The sequence below is a fragment of the Colobus angolensis genome, unplaced genomic scaffold (genome assembly GCF_000951035.1).
Source record: "Colobus angolensis palliatus isolate OR3802 unplaced genomic scaffold, Cang.pa_1.0 Scaffold7, whole genome shotgun sequence".
Lineage (NCBI taxonomy): Eukaryota > Metazoa > Chordata > Mammalia > Primates > Cercopithecidae > Colobus > Colobus angolensis.
The window spans coordinates 6,372,656-6,393,874 of NW_012120709.1; the positions used below are offsets into that span (position 1 = coordinate 6,372,656).

The following is a 21,219-nucleotide window of genomic DNA, read 5'->3' on the forward strand; positions in this document are numbered from 1 at the left end:
ACCCTAAAATTAATATTTAGGGATAAAGTAAACAAAATATGCACTGTACACTGAGAATTTATATAACATTTATGAGATAAATGAAAGAATACCGAAATAAATAGGAAGATATACCATGTTCATGGAATACAAGACTCAATAGTGTTCAGAAGTCAGTTCTCTCACAATTGATATATGGTTTAAACATAATCCAGTCAAAATTCCAGCCTGCTTCTATTTTTGTAAAATTTAGCAAGCTATTTCTGAAACTTACATGAAATTCAAAGCAAATGAAATAGCCAAAGGTAGAAAAAGAAACAAACTTGGAAGACTTACACTACTTAATTTCAAGATTTACTCAATATTTATTCTAAAAATAATGATAATCAAGAAAATGAGACATTGGCATAAAGATAGGCTTATAGATTAATGCAACAGAAGAAAGGTCAGAAATTTACTCGCCTTCTAAGGTCCATCAAAAAAATTCCAATTAATTCAATAGGGAAAAGGTAATATTTTGAATAAGTAGTGCTGAAACATATGGATATCTATGTTAAATAAATTGATCCTTTAACCATATTCTGTACCATGAACAGAAAATAAACTTAAATTGGATCATAGTCCTAAATGTAAATCTATGAAAATTCTAGACAAATATACAGAAAAATATCTTCACTTTTTACTTTCTGGAGTCAGAAAATACTTCTTAAGACAGAAAATGAAAAACAACTAAGAATACAACAACAGGATTACAAGAACTTCAGCAAAATTGAAACCTGCATGTGTCAAAAGACAACAGTAAGAAAATAAAAAGGCAAGCTCAGATTGGAAGAAGATATGTGCAATATATATTTGATAAAGAACTTGTATCCAGTATGAACTAATAATTATTACATTTAATGCTGGGAAGGAAAATATGCAACATAAAAATGAACCAAAGATTTGAATATGCCAATGGCTAATAAAAGCATCAAAAGTAGCTCTAAGTTGCTAGTCATCAGGCAATATAAATTGAAACCACACTTCAGTATCACTACACTACTACAAAATGGCTAAAATTAAATGATTGATAATATCAAGTATTTTCAAAGATGTAGAACAACTGGAAATTTCATACATTGCTGGTAAACATGTTAAAGTATACAGGTACAATGAAAAAATAGTCTAGTAAATACTTAAACAGTTGAACATTTACTTACCATAAATTCTAGAATTTCTATGCTTTTTAATTACCCAAAAGAATTAAAAATGTATGTTCAAAAATACTTGTACAAAGTTTTATTCATAATAGCCTAAAACTGAAAACCAGATGTCCAACAGTCAGCAGGTGTCTGGGTAAACAAATTGTAGCATATCCATATATTGATATACTCCTCAGCAATTAAAAGGAATTAACTACTGAAGTGCACAACAACTTAAATGAATCTGATAAGTCTTATACGGAGAGACAGAAGTCATACTCAGTATGTACTATATTATTCAATTTATATAAAAGTATAAAACTGGTGAAAGTGTTCCTAAATTATGGACATCAGATCATTGATTGCCTGGGACATGGGTGAGATAATTGGGATATGAGGAAGAACCTGGGGTTTATACAAATGTTCTGTATCCTAATTTTCCTGATTGTTCTCATGGTAAAGGCAAGGGTCCAAGAGAGAGAGCAGCACAAAAGACTTAAAGCTACAATATACTGGCCAAAGCAAATCATAAGGCAAGCCATACTCAAGTCATGGGTTACCAGACTCCATCTTCTAATGGTACCATGTGCAAAGTTACCCAGCAAAGGATTTAAATACAGAGAGTGAGAATTAAGACCAGTTTTTCAATTAATCTGCTATACTGACCAAGGTCCCACATTTTGCATTCTTTCTGTTTTCATTTATTCTCCCAAAAACCTAACCAGTATTTTCCTGAGCTCATCTATTTCTTCTAATAATTCAGTAAATGTAGCTAGTAATAATCCACACACATTTTTTAAGTTCTATCTTGTAACTCCTTTCCTAGATTTGGAAGCATTTCAGATTACCTTTCCAAGCTCTCAAGGATGACAGTTTTACAAAATGTTTCACCACTGGATAGCATGAAACTTCGTCTCATTCTCCACTGTGCATTCCTTTCCATCTTCATCCTTACTGTTCTGGCAATTCCAGATGTTTACTGTCTTGTCACATCAGTTACCCATTTCCATTTTTATGTACTAAGCTCTTCTGATTATTTTTACTCCAAGTTTCAGTGCTGTGAACATTTAATATGAAGTTATGTGTTGTTCTGTATTTTGTGATTCTGGAATAACTGAATAAGAACAATTGAATAAATTGGAGCAATAAAATCAAAAAGTAAAATTCCATTATTAAAATGCACAGATTACCAAATATAGTTTTTAAGTCAAAAATTAAATATAACCATTTGCCATTTAGAGGAAATTAGATTAAAACAAAGTGACGTACCATGAAAAAACAAAAAGCTAAAAATAATAGGAGAAATAGGCAAAGAGCATGAGGTTAATGGAGTGTTTTTTAAAAAGATAATTTAAAGCAAAAATTAGAAATAGGGTCGTTGTACTTCGTAAAAGATAATTAAAACTCTAAAAATAATAACTTTCATGGACATGTATTTTCAGAGAAAATCAAAACACAAAATAAAACTTTTAGACATATAAGAAGATACTGGTAGTAATGATAGTAGGGGGAAATTAACATACCTATCTCAGTCTGACTGATCAATCAGGATGAAAATAAAGAGGACATACAGTAGTAGTTTTCTGTGGAGTGGGGGGAGGAGTGAGCAAACTCCGGGACCCTCATTTCTGCTTCAAGCAGACTACTTTGCATCTATTGATATAGGTTATTTTATTTTAGTGTACAAGGATTCCATAGGAGGTAAACTGTTCTGAAATTATTAAAAATATGAAAACAATATCTGAATGACAACTAAAAAAAGTTATATAGAAACTAATTTTTAAACTTTTATCATAAATATACTTTTTTCCAATAACATGGAACTTGTACCAAAACTTAATTCTGTACATGACTACAAAGATTGACTTAGCAGGTTCAAGAAAGTGGAAACTGTATATCACTCTATGTACCAACACATATCATATGTAGCTGTATGTTTCATATCATCAGAAAGGATAGTCATATGATTTTATTATTATTCATGAATAATAATTATACTGATCATTCAGCTCAAAAAGCTAAAGTATAGTATAAATGTACTGGTTGCAAAAGAGGAATTAGTAAATTAAAAAATAGAAACTCATGAATTAAAAACAAAAAATTAATAAAAACCTAAAATGTTTATTTTAGAGACCAATAAAATAGACAAACTTCTGACATAGCCAATCATTTAAAACTTATTATATCTAACATTTATTGGGTGCTTACAGTATGCCATGTGTTTCACTAAGTAATTCATAAGGATTTATCTCACTTAATCCTCAAAAGAGTATTTTGACAATCGTTCTTTTATTTCATAAGCATTTATTAACAATATACCAAACATGATATGAGGTACTGGGGACATACTGCTAAACAAAATTCCACTGCCCTAAAGATATTTGCATTTTAGAGGAATAAACAAATATCTTCATTTTATAGATGAGAAACAAAATTTAGAGAACTTAGGCAAATTTCACAAGGTCACATAGCATCTTTGTGTCCAAATCATATTAGAACCCAGGTTTCTCTAAAGGTCCATGTTCCTAACCAATATGTAATGCTATTTCTGTGGGCAAAAATACAGAAAACATATATTCATATGATATAAATTTTAAAGAATACACAAGGACCATCATTTTATTACTGTATACTAGGGGTTTTTGCCTGCTTACTTTGTGCCAGGCTGTTTAAATCTTTCAAGATTCACAACTACTCTCTGACATAAGTCGTAATATTTCTAGCATACGTTACAATTGAGGAACCTAAAGAAATGAAATGTTAAATAACTTGTAGTTGCAGAGCGACCTCTATAGCCAGTCAATCTGGCTGCGGAACCCACACTTAACTACTAGAATATGTAACTACCTGTGATTAAGACTGTTTTAAACTAAACAATTACAATTATGTATAACTTGCTGCTAAAACATTGACATTATGATTTTCTAGTGAAATGTGAATTGCCAACGTTGACATAAGCAGAAATTTAAACAATACAGTCAAGGAAAACACAGTCAAAAAACTAACTCCACTGATGGTGGCAGACCCAGGTAACTTTGTGAGAATCCTATCAGTGTTTGAAGGGAAATACGATTTCCCTACAATTTAAGTTGATACAGAATACAGAAAATAGGAATATTCTGGCTTGTTTACCAAGCAAATCACTCGTCATTATGATACTGCATCTGTCAAAGCTATCTGTAAACAAACCATGAACTCACCAATGAATAAGCTCACAAACAACCTTGATAAGCTACAGACAATCTCACCTCTGAATAGATGCAAAACTTCTAGCATCTGTTAAAAGAATATCACACTGATGTAAAGGATGTTCCAAAATGCAGAATTCATCCTTTCTGGACATTGAATACATGCACCTATACCAGCAGGCAAAAATTGCCAACTCCTTAATGTAGCAAGTTCAATTTTATGTTTTATTCCTAAGGAATAAAGCAGAAAGGTATTCAAATATGCATAAGGGTGATTATCATAATGTCATTTACAATGGAGAACATTGCTATCATTCCTTAGGCGAAAATAATAGGAAAATATCTTACACTTAACAGTTATAATCTATGATAGATTGTTACAAGGGATGTAAGTAAGATACACAAAGCGTTTTGTTATTTAAAAGAAAAAATTCTAGCTGGCTACACAAATTAGGACTTTGCTGAAGGGGAGGCATTTAGGACAGGTCCCAGAGGAGGAGTAGCATTTTAACAGATATGATTGGAAACACAGAGGGATATGTTTCTGGGTCAGGAGATCTGGAAAGAAGTAGTGAGAAATCAAACTGAAAAAGTCGACTGGGTCCAAAGCATGAAGTGTTTTAAATATATATAGTACTAAATAAATCAGTGGAACAGAATTGAGAAGCCTGAAGCAGATTCAAGTACGTAGGAACAAATTATATGACAAAAGCAATATTTTAAATATTGTGGGAAAAGGAGTTGTACTTATTTAATGACGCTGAAATAATCAGTTACATTCCCTATCTCAAACCAATAAACAAATATAGTCCAGTTGGATGAAAGATCTAAACATTTTAAAGTAATAGAAAATGCTACCAAATACTTCAGAAAATACTGACAAACTTAAGTTTATAGATAATTTTCTAAACAGGAAAAAAAAAATCAGAAGTCAGGAAGGAAACTATAGACATGTTTTCTTCTCCCCAAAAATGATTATAAAATTGTATTACAGGCACCATAATAAGCTAACAGTACACTGGGGAAGAATAGTTTGATGGTCCTAAAACACAAAGAACTCTAAGAAATTAACACAAATAAGCAAATAAAAAAGCAAGCAAAATGAAATAAATCAACATAAGCAAACAATTCACAGAAATGCAGATACAAATGGCCAATAAAATCATGAAAAGATGTTCAACCTCCTTAGGGTTCAGGAAAATATTAAGCAATAAAATATCATTTTTAACCTATAAATACTAACAAAACTTTAAGCAGATTGATCAAATGCAATGCTGGCAAAGATATAAGGAAACAGTATCACATATTAACAATAGGTAGGGAAAGTGCTCGTATATTACTGAAAAACAATTTGGCAGTACTTATTAAAATGGAAAATGTGCATGTCCTTTGATCCATCAGTCCCACTTTTGTGAAAGACGGCTAGAGAAAATAGAATAGTACATGAAATATGTGTAAGGGGGGTTATAGCAGCTTTGATTTTTAATGATTAAAAAAAGAAAAAGCAGGCCAGGTGTAGTGGCTCCTGACTGTAATCCCAGCACTTTGGGAGGCCGAGGTGGCAGATCACTTGAAGTCAGGAGTTCGAAACCAGCCTTGCCAACATGGTGAAACACCGTCTCTACTAAAAATACAAAAATTAGCAGGGCATGGTGGCAGCGCACCTGTAATCCCAGCTACTTGGGAAGCTGAGGCAGGAGAATCGCTTCTGAGAGGCAGAGGTTGCAGTAAACTGAGATCGTGCCACTGCACTCCAGCCTTGGTGACAAAAGAAGACTCTCTTTCAAAAAATATTTTAAAAAATAAGAAAAAAAGAAAAACCTTGACTGCATTCAATGTTTACGTACAAGGGGGCAGTTGATTAAAGCTGGTACATCCACACAATGAAATAATATGCAACTATTAAGCAGAATAAGTCAGGCTAATATGTATTGAATATGATCTTTAAATAATAAAACAGCAAATATACAAAATTTATATTTTAAAAATAAGAAAACAGAAATAACTCATTTTATGTGTGAATATATGCTTCATGGAGATGAAGTGGGACATTCTGTGTAAATTGTGTTTGCTATTTGGCCAGAAAAATAAGATTTGCAGGGTTGGAGGCAGGACAAGTTTTTAATTTACTTAATTCATAACCCTTTTGTTGGACTCATTGCAATAAGCACATATTGGTAATTTTGTCAAGTTACTCTTGTCATTTACGAAAACATAACAATTTTTTGTTTCTTATTTTTATTTTTTTTTTTGAGATGGAGTTTCACTTTTGTTGCCCAGGCTGGAGTGCAGTAGTGCAATCTCGCCAAACTGCAACCACTGCTTTCTAGTTTCAAGCGATTCTCCTGCCTCAGCCCCCCGAGTAGCTGGGATTGTAAAGCACCCACCACCATGCCTGGCTAATTCTTGTATTTTTAATAGAGATGGGGTTTCACCGTGTTGCCCAGGCTGGTCTCAAACTCCTGACTTACGGTGATCTGCCTGCCTTGGCCTCCCAAAGTGCTGGGATTACAGGTGTGAGCCACCGCACCTGGCTAACAGTGTGTTTAAAAATAAATCATAATTGGTTACAATTTGTATTGTCTTTGAATTGCTTTCCTGAAATATGAAAAAAAGAAACTCTTTTTATAATCTACTTACCAGACAACTCACATGGAAAGTGAAGAATATCAACCAGCACATGGTCCTTAATTGTGATTACATTTTATTACACTCAGCCTATTAAGTGCCTAAATTACCAGATAACAAAATCTATGTTCCTAATAGTGGAAAGCGTATTAACAGTATTTTTGTTCCCTATCGTAGCCCCGTTCCAACAATCACATGGATGAAGGTTAATGGCTATATTCCTAGTAAGGCACGGCTGCGGAAATCTCAGGCAGTGCTGGAAATACCAAATGTACAGCTGGATGATGCAGGCATTTATGAGTGCAGAGCTGAAAACTCACGTGGAAAAAATTCCTTTCGTGGACAATTACAAGTATACAGTAAGTGTTTTCAGCAAAGCATGATTGCTGTAGTCCCAAAAGTCAAATTGAAAGTGGAAATTAACTTTAAGTAAATATTGTTTATTAGGTACATAAAAACCAAGTAATAATTTATAATCATGCTTCTTTTGTATGGTAAGGCATCACATCAAATTACCCTACACATAGAAATGATTTACATGATAAATGAATGGGGAATTATCGGTGTCTTTGTACAGCATACAGAACTTACGTCCTTAAAAATGAGCTATTTCCCTGGCACCAGCACTATTCTCTGATACGTTAAAAATCTTACTAAACTTATTAACTTATTCAAGAACTTGGTCAGAATCAGAGGCTCCAATCTAGTGTCTGTCAACCAAATCCTGCCCAGGTGCCATTTTTTGTAAACGATGTTGGAACAAAGTCACACCTATTTGTTTACATATCACCTAGGTCAGTTTTTGCCTGACAATGCAGAATTAAATAGAGACAGAGACCAACCGACTTGCAACGACTGAAATGTTTGCTATCGAGTGTTTTTCAGAATAAGTTTGTTGACCTGTGGCCTAAATTAATACATTTGTATAATAAATAGCCCCTACAGCCTGTAAGTGTTTATACTGTCCAAAAATGCCAATCACCCAGGTTGTGTCTAAGAATTAGGAATATCTGGTTCAAAAGTTTTTACAATCTTATCTTTACTTCTAAAGTTCTAAGTTGTTTGCACTTTTCCTATTTGATTTACAATATATACAATGGGTAAGTTAGGTATTCGCATTTTCCAGATGAGGACACTAAAAAGAGAAGCAATAGGCTAGAGCATTGATATAAGCAAATACAGATGCTTTGAATATATAGTTATCCAAATTTCATGTTGGCTGCTTCCTCCAGGAAACCATGACTGTCCCTGTATCTCAAGATCAGTTCTAAAAGCTTAATGCCCTTTACAGGAACTCCTAAAGAATATTTTAAAATATTAATATCTGAATTCAACCAGTCTTTCTTCATCTTTAACAACTCCTTTAGGAATGTAGCACTCTAACCAGATTGATTATGCATTGAACATTTTATCCATTCGTTCATTGATACAGTTAATGTTTGTTAAGTGCCTCTTGCTGCTCTACATGCTAGCGATAGAGCCTTGAAGTAACTCGTGATCCATTGGACTAGATGGAAAGCAAACCCCACATTAGAGTGGAGCATTCTATGTGCAGTGATAAAGGCGTGTGAGGAGGACTGTGGGAATGCAGAGTCTACTGCCTTCTACTCAGAGGAGTCAGGGAAAGCTTTAGAGAGGATCGGTATCTTAAGGGTTAAACAGGGGAGAGCATCTGGAAGAAAAGGACATAGACATTTAGATGTTTCTAAGATTGAAATATTAGCAGTGGTTTAATTGTTTTTAGGCCATGAATATTGTATTTGGATGAAATTCACAAAGTTTGTAACTGTTCATAATCCCTAAAACAAATCATTAAGACAACTCTCCCTAGCCATAGGAAAAAAAAAAAAAGCTTTTTCTACCCCAGTGGAGCAAAGATGAACGTTAAAATACACGGTCATTTTATTCTGACGGCAACAGTTTGAAGTATTACCATCCCTCTGTACAGATAAAAATCTGATACTGAAAGACAGGTGTTCAACCAGAACTTTACTACTGAAAATCACAAATAATGTAAAGCATGCTGAAGGCTATCAGAGGAAAGTACCAATTCCCTGTGTTCTGAAGAATGACCTACACCTAAATAGAATTAGATTGTATGTTCTAGGGACTGAGGCTCCTACATAGCATGACTCTACTTAGTCCTCCCTTAACCCCAGCTACTTAATTCATAGGTAATGATGACTGTTTCCAGAAATTAAAAAAAAAAAAAATTGCTTTCACTTCATATTACTGGTGTATGTTCTAGTGAGAAAGTGGTACTTAAACAATCTGGGGTGTCCTTGTCATGCACTGTAAGCCAGCTGGGTAAAGACAAACCTACCCAAAGCAAGCATCACTTTGAATAGAAAAAAAAGTCTAGATTGTTCCTTGAAAGAGAAACTGGGCCAGCTAGCTACTTGGCATATATCTGTGACAGGTAGGAAATATATCTTGAAAGTATGTGAACTCTTTCCTTAGCCCACATTTAGGGTGGCTTTCTACCAGGCTCCATCAGGAGGCCATACACCTTGCTTTGCCCTAGAAAATTCCACTTTACATCTGTTACCCTAGGACAATTATGAAGTGTGTCCTATTTCACTTCTAAAAGTATCTTGGTAACTACGTGCAGTGGCTCAGACCTGAAATTGTAGCACTTTGGGAGGCCGTGGCAGCTGAACTTGTCTCTAAAACAAAAAATACAAAAAAGTTATCTGAGCATGGTGGTACACTCCCGTGGTCCCAAATGCTTAGGAGGCTGAAGTGGGAGAATCGCCTCAACCTAGAAAGTCAACGCTGCAGTGAGCCGTGATGGTACCTCTGTATTCCAGCCTGGGTTAGACCCTGTCTCAAAAAATATTACAAATAAAAAATAAAAGTATCTCGGTTATCATGTATTCATTCAACTTTTGTACTTTTAAAACTGTCATGTTTGACATGAGGGCTTTCCTCCCCATCAAACTCTGTAAAATGTAGATAGGATCTTGGCCATCATTTCCACCTGACTGGCAGTAGATATGGATAGCATGATGAATGGATGTTTCACTGTCTCCTTCATTTGTATTTAGAATATTCTCTCAATAGAATGAATTACTGTAGGAAGCTCTATAATTGGGGCTCTATCTGTTAGAAGTACAGGCTACCCTTTTTATCCAAATGGCCAATATTCATGGAGTACTGAAAACATATGGTCGTTCCTGTAGCACATTGTTTTTGAAAGTGCAATTGCAGGAATACTTATGCTTAGCTATTAGTTTCAAAAAATGAACCAGGGATCTAAGGCAGCATTTCTAGTCCCTTTTCTTGGTCAAAGTATTATAAAAGTACTATATAGACGGTACACATAAATTTAAGCCACATATTTTACTGTTTTTAATTCAGTATCTACATTGTAAACATAAAACAACAAATGACAACATGAAGAAGTCCATGGTAGTTAAATAAATTAAAATTAAGGTACACTTACATGTCTAATATAACAAAAATCGGTCTTAAAAATAATACTCATAAAAAAGAAATAAAACTTGGTGAAATTAAAATACTAAATTTTGGAAATAATTTGAACCTTAGCATAAACTGCATAAATATTCTACTTGGTATGCCTTCCTTGATAATAGGATTTTCATGGGTTAAGCCATTTCTTTGGTTATTTCTGTCCTCTCTAGTTTCTGACGATTGATCAAAAAGATGTGGTTTTAACTCATCATAGAAAATTTTGTTTTTATAGTTCTAACACAAGTTGAATTCTTACTTGGTAAAGCTCTAAATTAAAAAGAAAAGAAAAATGACAAAATGACAAAAGAACAAAGTAAGGAGGGAAGGGGTAACTGAAGGGGAAAAGATGGAGGCAGGAAGGACAAACATCATTTAAGCAGTTTTATATTATAAGGAGTTCTCAAAATGGGAAATACTTTATGTAAACAGAAATCTCATTATATAAAGATGTGTGATCTGTGAGTTTAAATGTATATCATGTGCTTCACCAACTAGTAATTTGTCAGTCTATAAAGACAGTCACTGTGATCTCTACACAGTTTATATATACTATTTAAACTGGAATTGTATCAGTATTAAAATATTCCTTTAACCAGAATGCTTAAAAGAAAAGTAAGTTGTACTGTACTAAATATCCAGTAAAGGAATACAGTTTCATGTTCAGTGTAGAGTGGCATTATAGATTTCCTTATCTTCATAAAATCTGTGAACAGTATCCTCACAAATGTTAATGGCTTCTATCATCCGCAATTTAATTGTAAGCTCTTTCAAAACAGGCTGTTTTTTGTTTCATTTAGCCCTATGAATTCTGTTCAGCACACAGTGAATAATTTTTATTATGATTCTATACTGTTATAAAGATTAGTGCTTTAGGTATGCACATCATTTTACAATGTCCACTATGAAAAATAGATGAGAGTCAGCAAAGACTAAGGAACTAATGAAGGGAACTAAAGATTACCAAGAGTTTATCTTCTAGACACTACTACGAGGTGCTTTACATATAGTACCTCACAATAACCCTTAGGTATTAGGATTCCCATTTGACAGATGAGAAACTAGGCCTCAAAATATTAAGGATTTATTACCCCAGGATCCATTAATAACAAATAGTAGAACCAAAATCCAACTGAAACTGGCAGTGACACGAGAATTCAGCTCCTTCCTCTACCCCCAAGGATACCTTGCTACTTCTCAGTGAGACACTGAGAACCTGAACTAAGGCATGAGATGAGAATGGCATCGAGAGCAGATAATTTCTACTTACTATATACTTACTTAACATTTTATTACTGTTAGAGAAAACTGTATGATATATTAAAATCCTTGCCATTCGTTTTTATTCTTTTTTCTTTTCTTCAAAATACTGTTTGTGTGTATTAGTTCTGATCTTTAAAGATGTTTTAGCTATTAAAATATATCAAATATTTGCTCTAGGAAATGATATAAAATTGTAGATTCCTGGTTAATAATTTCATACCTAAAGACAGTTTTCAATCCTGTTGTAAGGGAAAAAAAATTCTTGCCTTAGAATTCTGCTGTTATTATGAAAGTGATATGAAAGTGATGCCATATGTATATTCACAGTTGCTAGAAAATGAAGTTGAACATTACACATGGGCAATGGACGGGGGGGGGGGAAGTAACCAATATATATAATCTTCTGTCATCAAAGTAGCTCATTTAAATAGGAATTACTATCTACAGATTACAACTGAGACTCATTACAGTTAAATAACTCATTCTCAGCCACATAATAGAGCAAGGGCATGGTAGCACTAGAATTTGAACCCATATTCACCCCCAACTGTATAATCACTCCAATATAACACATTACGTCTCATTGACCCACAGCTGAGAGTCATAATATTGAAAGTGATCTATGCAGATAAAATATGTTGACTCCTCAATACATAACAGTACAGAAGCAACAAAGGAGGCCAATAACATTTAGCATTCATCAGTAGAGAGTTACAGAATTTCTAATGACAAGAGATAATAAGCAAGAGTTTTCTTTATGCACATCTGCTTAGCGTTTTATAAAATGTAACCCAGAGACTGATCCGAAGCTCAAATGTATTACATAAGTATGGTGCATCTGGTGAGACTTTAACAGCTCCTGGGTTTAAAGTGCCATATGCCTCTTCAGTTTTCCACATCCTAAAATAGGTGGCTTGACAAAGGCTAGATTTTAAAAAGTTATTAGATGTGTTTTAAATGTGACCCAACCTGTGATTTTTCTTTCCCAGATAGATGAAAGGCTCTCCATAATGCAGACCACGTCTTGGTGTCTGCTCACCCCATGTTATTATTCAGAAGCCAAAGCCAGTGCCCTTTAGTAACTTTCAATCTCAACCAAAAAAAAAAAAAGTTTAAATGTAACCTTTTATATTTCTGATTTTATGTTACCAGTAATTTTGTTGTTTCTGTAAGAATCTTGCAAGTACTGTACTGTCTTTTTCAGATTATAGCCTAAGACAAATTATTTCAGGCCTTAATCCAGTCTTTAATATTTTATTTTTAAAATTTTACCACTGCCCTTTCACATAATGTTTTTGCCTTGGTCCATATAGTATAGACCTAGTGGTTTATAAAATACCTTACAATGTAAAAAAGAAATCTATTGTAGAAGTCAAGCTGATCTAGTATTGAACATAACCTACATTTTCCAGGTATTTTATGAAGGACAGCAATTCATAAATTCCCATAGCCTTCATGTTAATTAATGTTTATTCAATGATGACTTAATTTTTCTAATATAGATCTTAACTTCACTGTAACACACTCTACAACCCAAATTGCGCTTGTATGTGTGTCTGTGTACATGTTTGTGTGTGCATGTTTATGTGTTTGTGTGCTTGTGTGTGTATTTGTTTGGAGTTGCTTGAAAGCTTTTATATCAAGTCAATTAACAAGCAGACTATATATACTAACTGCATATGGCATCTTAAGCAGCCAGGTGACATCACCAAGTTATACCATTTCAGGAATTTTTTTTTTGCTATTATGCATCATAGATAGAGATAAAGTTACAGATGTATAGATCTCATACATAACAACATAGCTTGGTACAAAAGATTCACACACGAAGTACAGTGTTCAAAGCAATAAAATATGAAAAGCCATCTCTTATCTGCCAATAGTTGACATATTGATAGCATTTTTTTAGTTCTGAGGGCAGTGTAACATGCCACTTTTACTTGTAGAATTCTTGGTAGAACTAGTTTGAATAACATTTTAATGGCCTTTCACCCACTAGAATTTGAGCTGATAGCAAACAGATATGATGGCACATTTATGTTCATATCTTCAGAGTAAGCATTTTACCTATAATGATATCCAAAACAAAATCTAAAGAAAGGAAAGAAAAAATTAATTCATATTTATATTAATATCATTAATCATATGTTTGATTCCTATGAAAAAATTGTTTTGGAATCAGGACTCTAAATTAGGCCACTTTACAGAGTATTCCAAAATATGCTTGAAGAAACATTTTTTCTTCCAATTTCTAATGGATTGTTTTCTCAGATGTCAAATCCGTTTTTATTTGAATATTTTAACAGTTCTTTCTTTCCTAGCTCTTCATTTCTATAACTTTTGAAAGTCTTTTGAATTTATTTTAAAGGCTTACAGTCATGGCACATTTAGAGATAGATCAATAAGTCAAACAAGTACAATCAGTTATTATATGCAGGACACTGTTTTGTCTAAAACTATGTTTAGAATCATCTGCTCTTAATGATCTCACTCTCTAGCTGAGTGTCAAACTCTAACCAACTAAAATATTTAATAATAATTGAAGTCAGCAACAGAAGAGAGGTAACAAGCTACTACAGGAATATTTTCCAAACGAATAAGAACTACAGGTGTCCAGAGGAGGTGCACATGACTCTTCTTTGAGGCTGTGATTAATACATCTTACTTAATTTAGAATAAATACTGAATCATGAGTAGAATTTAAAAAAAAAACAGAGAATAGAAGTATAACCTTCTATGTAGAGTGAACAGTTTAAATAAAATACAATGTGTGCTTGGGAGATAACACACCAATTTATTTGGCTTACAGGAGTCATGCATAGTATAAAGTATTCTGACAGATTAGCAAAGTTTACAGAAAACCCAGATGTAAAAGTGGAGTTTAATATTGCTTGTGTATCTCACCACTCCTGTCAGCATTTTAGCATATATGACACGTAACTACAAAGAGATGATTTCAGAAGACAGGTACAAAAATCATGATCAATATCTGAAACTCACTATGGTAAGATTTTTGAATGATAGCTTGCAGGTTTAGAAGCTGAATCACAGAATGTATTCCAAGGTCTACAAATCCTGACTATGCTATGCCAAAGTAGGGCTTCTAAAGTCCAGACTATATTGGCTAGAAGACCAATAAGCTAATAAAAGCAAAATTCCCACTTAGAAACAAGTAACTAACTTTGTGACCTTGGGTAAATTTCTTTAATCTCTTTGGGTCAAAAGTTATCTGATTCATAAAATAGGACATGTTTATTTTAAGGGTGAATGTTACAGGGATTGAGAATTTAGCTCAGTGTCTAGGACATGGTAATGGCTAGGACTAGCATTTAATAAATGTGAGTTCTTTCTGCTCTTTCTCCTCCCTTCTAAACTGGCTTTGGTTTGGGACATCTGCTACTCCTTTATACCCACTATTCTGACATGCGTGTGTAGCTTTCTTTATTTTTTATTTTTCTTTTTTGAGACAGGTTCTCACTTTGTCACCCAAACTGGAATGCAGTAGCATGACCATGGCTCAGTGCAGCTTCAACCTCCCATGATCAAACAGTCCTCATGCCTCAACCTTCCAAGGAGCTGGACCCATAGGCATGCACCACCACACCTGGATAATATTTTGTATTGTTAGTAGAGACAAGGTCTCCCCATGTTGCCTAGGCTGGTCTCGAATTCCCAGGCTAAAGTAATCCCTCTGCCTTGGCCTCTCAAATTCCTGATATTACAGGCATGAGCCACTGTCCCAGGTCCAATGTGCAGTTGTTTAACACATCTTTTTTCATATACTCTCCTTTCCCTTGGCAATGACATTAGACCACCTCTACCACAGCGAAAACTCTTTAAGTGTAGAACCTCTCTGTTTCTATATTCTTAATAGCCTCTAAGATCGAACAAGGACTATGTAGCATATCTGAATGAACATATAAATGAATGAATGACAAAAGCCCTCAGTAGCACATATAAATATTTTATAGTTTTTGCCAAAAATTTTGTTAGAAATAATAAATTCAGTGCAGTATTTTTATATGTATTTCTTTGTTTTAAACAGAATATTTGTAGAGAGTCAGCTTTATTCAACAATTTTCCTTAAAAATTGGCCAATAGTGGAAACGAACTTTAACTTGTATTTTAAGATTTCATATAGTTACAACACTATCTCATTCTTAATAAAATAAAGTTTCCTCTAACATTTTTGCAAACATAAAAAAATTATATTGCAAGAATGTAAATTAAGAAAAATTTTACACTAAAATCTGGATTCACAAATCATTTTTCCAAAGTCATTCAGGTGTTATATATATAGAGAGAGAGAGAGACAGAAACAAGTTGAGTAGTTACACTGTATATTTCTACCCGTGCTAATGCTGTAGAAAGAGCAATGACTCTAGTACCTGACTTCCTATTAAACTGGTTCGGGTGCCTTGGGGATAACAAAACTACTTGAAGTCCAAAACAAAAAGAAGACTTTGCATAGTTACAATAGCATTTTATATTATTAAAATATCTTCACTGCTATTTTTGGGGGGTACAGGAAATAGAATTTTGTGTGTAGCACAATGCCATTCTTCTTCAAAATACCTATGGTTGAATGATTTGCTTTTAAAAAAGTACATTGAATTTTTCCATGTAAATTTTTAATGTGGTAAGGTGTTTGAGAAATGAAATCATCCTTGTTTACTGCTTACATACTTACAGCCTACCCACACTGGGTAGAAAAACTGAATGATACTCAGTTAGACAGTGGGAGCCCTCTCCGATGGGAATGTAAGGCTACTGGAAAACCCAGACCCACGTATCGTTGGCTGAAGAATGGAGTACCCCTCTCATCTCAGGTACTGTTGGGAGATTTTAACCTGTTCTATTGTAATGTTAGCAAGATTTCACATAGGACCAACTAGGCTTCTTTAGTCTTATTGAAAGCCTTTTCCTATTTCTGATTCATAATATAGGACGTGTTTGTGTTAAGGATGAATGTTATCGGGATTAACTGAGAATTTAGCTCAATGTCTGAGATATAGCAGTCATCTATTTTAATATATTTTGAGTGAGAAACATAACAAATATATAAGCATTTTTTATTTTAATTCCCTCATTACATTTTTTGGTAATATGGTATTTCTTTAAAATGTTTTCAATCCTATAAATTTTTATGAAACTATCAATGATTATCATAGACTTATTTCCATTTGTAGCTGACCTTTAGATATCACCTAATATTACTTGGCATCTTTGTTGATAGACAAGGCATTGCCAACTAAGATATTTTTTGTAATTATTTGCTTGGCATTAAGTAGACAAGATGTCTGGTTGTTTAACATTTTAAAGTTAAAATTTGTTTTTGAAATTTGCTCTTGACTTAGGGTTACCTTAATTTGCACATGCTCAATTTTTTGTCTTTTATACTAACTTTCTTCTGATACAGAAGTATGTTGTCTGACCCATAATTTTATCTAGAATCTATTCACAAGGCAGTTTTCAATTTGTGTTAGTTTTTTGGTAAGTGAGTGAAAATGACAAACTCCTCATTGGATCAATATAGTAAAGGGATTGTTCTTATGACCTGGGCTATTTTTAACCTTGATCTCATGTGTTTACAACCTCAATCCTTTCTACTATATGAATCCTTCTTTCCCTTTGTAAACGCAATGCAAATAAAAGCATCACCTGCTGATTATATTTCACAAGTTCAACTAGTATACCAAAAAAAGGCACCTCACTTTAAAAACAAAACTGAAGGTAAAACTTGCCAGAATAACTCCAGAAAAATATCATTATAATTTCTTTTCAACCAATAAATAACCATAATTTACAAGATGCATGTTATAATAAAATAATGAACAGTACATTTACATTGCTGCATGGCCAAATAATGTTTAACTGCATTAATTGCCAACTTGTTTTTTCTCAGTCTAGCAGAGAATACCCATAAAATCCATGTTATTTGTTTACCTTCTAGATCTAATTTTTTTTAATTCCATTACAGAGTAGGGTTGAGATGGTTAATGGAGTATTGATGATCCACAATGTGAATCAATCAGATGCTGGAATGTATCAGTGTTTGGCTGAAAATAAGTATGGAGCCATTTACGCTAGTGCTGAGCTGAAGATTCTAGGTATGCAATTTCAAAGTAAATAAATAGAAAAAAATAAACCTTGCTTCTTTTCATGCTCTAATTTTTACTATACTGAAGTTTTATGATGTGGTTGTAAAAATCTATTTTATGGCTTGAAAAGAAATACTATGTCTTGCTGATTTTCTTTTTTAACTTTAGTAGACAGGTTTATGTTGTGTATAGTTTGTCGCATAACTTTTTGTTCGTATAGTTTTTTTAACTTTAGTTTTAATCTTAAAAGGTTTACGCAATACACCTTTGCTATGTCACTTAAAAAAATCACATGAAGAAATATGTGTTAACTTCCAAGGAAGAATGCCTTGAGGATAGGAGATCAGAATGTAGAATTCCAGCAGCCTGTCCATACTCCCATAGCAATGCTTAATAATTTCCCAGGCAGTTCCTATCAGTAGCTGTGTGGCTCCTGCAAGACAAGACCACAGGCTAAATCACTCTTCCCTCATGGGGCATCAACTCATGCCATCCTTACGTAACAGGGAAAGGCTTCCTGATGCCAGGCACTACAATCTCATAGGGTTACACCCTTGATAAAAATGTAACCCAGGCATTCCATTTCTTCACTATTTATATACTACAGGAAAGAATCAATCCAGGGAAATAGACTACCCAGAATAAATATATATGAGCCATTGGAATGAATTTTACTTTTCCCCCTTTGATTGTTTCCTAAACTGGTTCTGGGATGTTTGTAATGTTAAGAAAGATACTAACTCATTGTCTTTCCAAAGCGGACAGAAGCCCAACTGTGCTTTCTATTCCCCATTTAAATTATCAAAGCATAACTTAAGAGAAACACCAAAGATCTCAGGAATCTTGGAGCCTTCCATTTTTATATCAGCTAAATATAATACATCCTAAAGCAATTTGTTGAATTATGAATGTTTGCCATTGACATTTCTCCACATTACAACAAATCCATCCAAAATAGATAGAGGAGTCTTCCTTTCAATCTCCTTCATTCTAACCAATTAAATGTTAATGTACTTTCTTGTCAACTCACACTATAATAGCACTGAATTAAAAGGCTGATTCACCCTTCACCTAGTTAGTAGCTCTGAAACATTTATCCAACCCTTATCATTCACAAGAAATATTTTCAAAATTACTTTCTGTGAATTCTATTCCCAGTAGGCAAAAAAAAAAAAAAAAAAAAAGTACCTGCAACTGTCTCCCCATAAATTTCTTTAGCTTTTCAATATTTTTTCTTTGAGACAAAGTCTCACTATTGCTCAGGCTGGAGTGCAGTGATGCCATCTCAGCTCACTGCAACCTCTGCCTCCAGGGTTTAAGTGATTCTCTTGCCTCGGCGTCCCAAGTAGCTGGGACTACAGGCGCCCACAGCCACACCTGGCTGATTTTTGTATTTTTAGTACAGATGGGATTTCACCGTGTTGGCCAGGCTGGTCTCGAACTCCTAACTTCAAGGGATCTACCCACCTCGACCTCCCAAAGTGCTAGTATTATAGACGTGAGCCACCATGCCAGGCCAATTTTTTTAGTTTTAAAAAATCTCTTAACCTATCTCAATTGTATACATATCTTTTTAAATGTTATGACATGCATTATGTTGCTATATATTTTATATATATAATATGAAATACATATAATATCAGATTGGTAAAAATAAATGTCACAGATACTCTAGACTTGTAGACATCTTTCAGGTTCTCTTTTAGATTCGAAAGTGTTTTAATAAAAATTATAGTATACACAATATTATTATTAATAAATGATCAGACCTAAGTGAAAAATTATAAGTAAAATTGCTAATTGAAATTCAAATAGCTCAGTTTTAAAAAATTAATTTAATGTTTTATAATGTTAAAGTAATATACAGAATAAATTAAGATTCGTAGATGGGAAATGGAAGACACAGGATTGTATTTTTCACAGGTAACCTCCATCTTACCAAAGGAAGCCTAAATGGATTCTCTTGGTTAGCTTATTGCTCTTTTGCCAAAGTCATTCATTAGTCTTTCATAATTGAATTTGGTAATCATAATTAAAGCATGTCATTTTTTGAAATAGCCTTTATCTGTAGATCCTACGTTGTGTGACATCATCACCTGCTAATGTAGTAAGATACATATTAACTAATAATAAGTAAAATTTTGAGCTAGTGCCTTTTTCATGTGTAGATATACTATGATTTTATGGGAAATGCCTCCCAGAAGAAGTTGCAAAATCCTCATAAATCGTCCATTAGAGATTATTGTCATTGCTTCTGGTAGGACTAACATTTGCTTTTTTAACAGCTTCGGCTCCCACTTTTGCACTGAATCAACTGAAGAAAACAATAATTGTTACCAAAGACCGAGAAGTTGTCATAGAGTGCAAACCCCAAGGCTCTCCAAAACCAACCATCTCTTGGAAGAAAGGAGACAGAGCAGTTAGAGAAAACAAAAGGTTAGAATCTATTTTATAATTCAAGTTCAACATTAGACTTTTTTGAGGTTACAGGTGATACACACAAACTATGCAAGAAAGAGTCTTGCAGTACCATAAGATGTATTTTGTGAGCTGATTGAAACATGGCTTTGCCTATATAGCGATTTTAAAAGAACCCAAAGTTTGACTTCAAAATGGTCAGTCGTCTTTGCCTCCATGAGGTTTTAGCACAAGTTGGAAATTTCACTAGGTTTTGAAGAAAGTGTACTTTAATTAAACTAGTTATTTTTGTTTGTTTGTTTTTCATCTTCTGCATTTAGGAGGTCTACAAATAATCTGTGATGAGTTTTAAGTGTTTTGTTTTAATTTGATTTTAATAATACAAATGATAAAAACATATGTGAACCTTCTAGATAATCATGACACAATACTTTCATGTGATATTTATGCCAATGCTTGTCTTTTTATCCAGGTCATATTTAGGCAAAATAGTGTAGGATTATTTTTAGTGCCATAGGCAAATGAGAAATGAGCAGAGGAATATTTAATATGTAAACATTTGTCTGTGGCAACTAAAGCCAAAGGATATCACAGGACTACAAATGGAGAAAAATTCATGAGGGAATTAGATCAGCACATGGCAATCTATTTGGGCTGAATTCAAATGTTTCATGTCCTACCATTATTGACATATTGATGTGACGAATGGTGATTCAGCTTTGACAAAATATTATCCTTTATCATGTCAAAATGATATTTTACCCTATTAGATTTTAATTGATCTAGAAGTATAAGGAGTTTATTACTTGTTTTATGTTTGTCTCAATCTACATAAAATGTAATTAAAATAATTTAAGTCTGCATTAGCGGTTCACTTGAATAACTTCCTAAGTAACATTGAAACATTTTGAAAAATTTTAAAAAAAGTATTTTTGTTTTCCATCAAATCTGAGAAACATTGATTTAAACAGTCTATTGCAGATGAAATAA

General features: G+C 33.5%; 1 protein-coding gene across 2 annotated transcripts in view; it reads left to right on the plus strand.

The window, feature by feature from the left end:
- CNTN5 (contactin 5) overlaps positions 1–21,219 on the plus strand; it is a 1,321,567-nt gene that overhangs the window by 1,009,020 nt on the left and 291,328 nt on the right. For both annotated transcript variants that reach the window (XM_011926604.1, XM_011926603.1), the window contains 4 exons: positions 7,154–7,335; positions 16,403–16,539; positions 17,691–17,820; positions 20,097–20,247. In XM_011926604.1, coding sequence (XP_011781994.1) covers positions 7,154–7,335; positions 16,403–16,539; positions 17,691–17,820; positions 20,097–20,247 — 600 coding nt within the window. The remainder of the gene's footprint in view (positions 1–7,153; positions 7,336–16,402; positions 16,540–17,690; positions 17,821–20,096; positions 20,248–21,219) is intronic.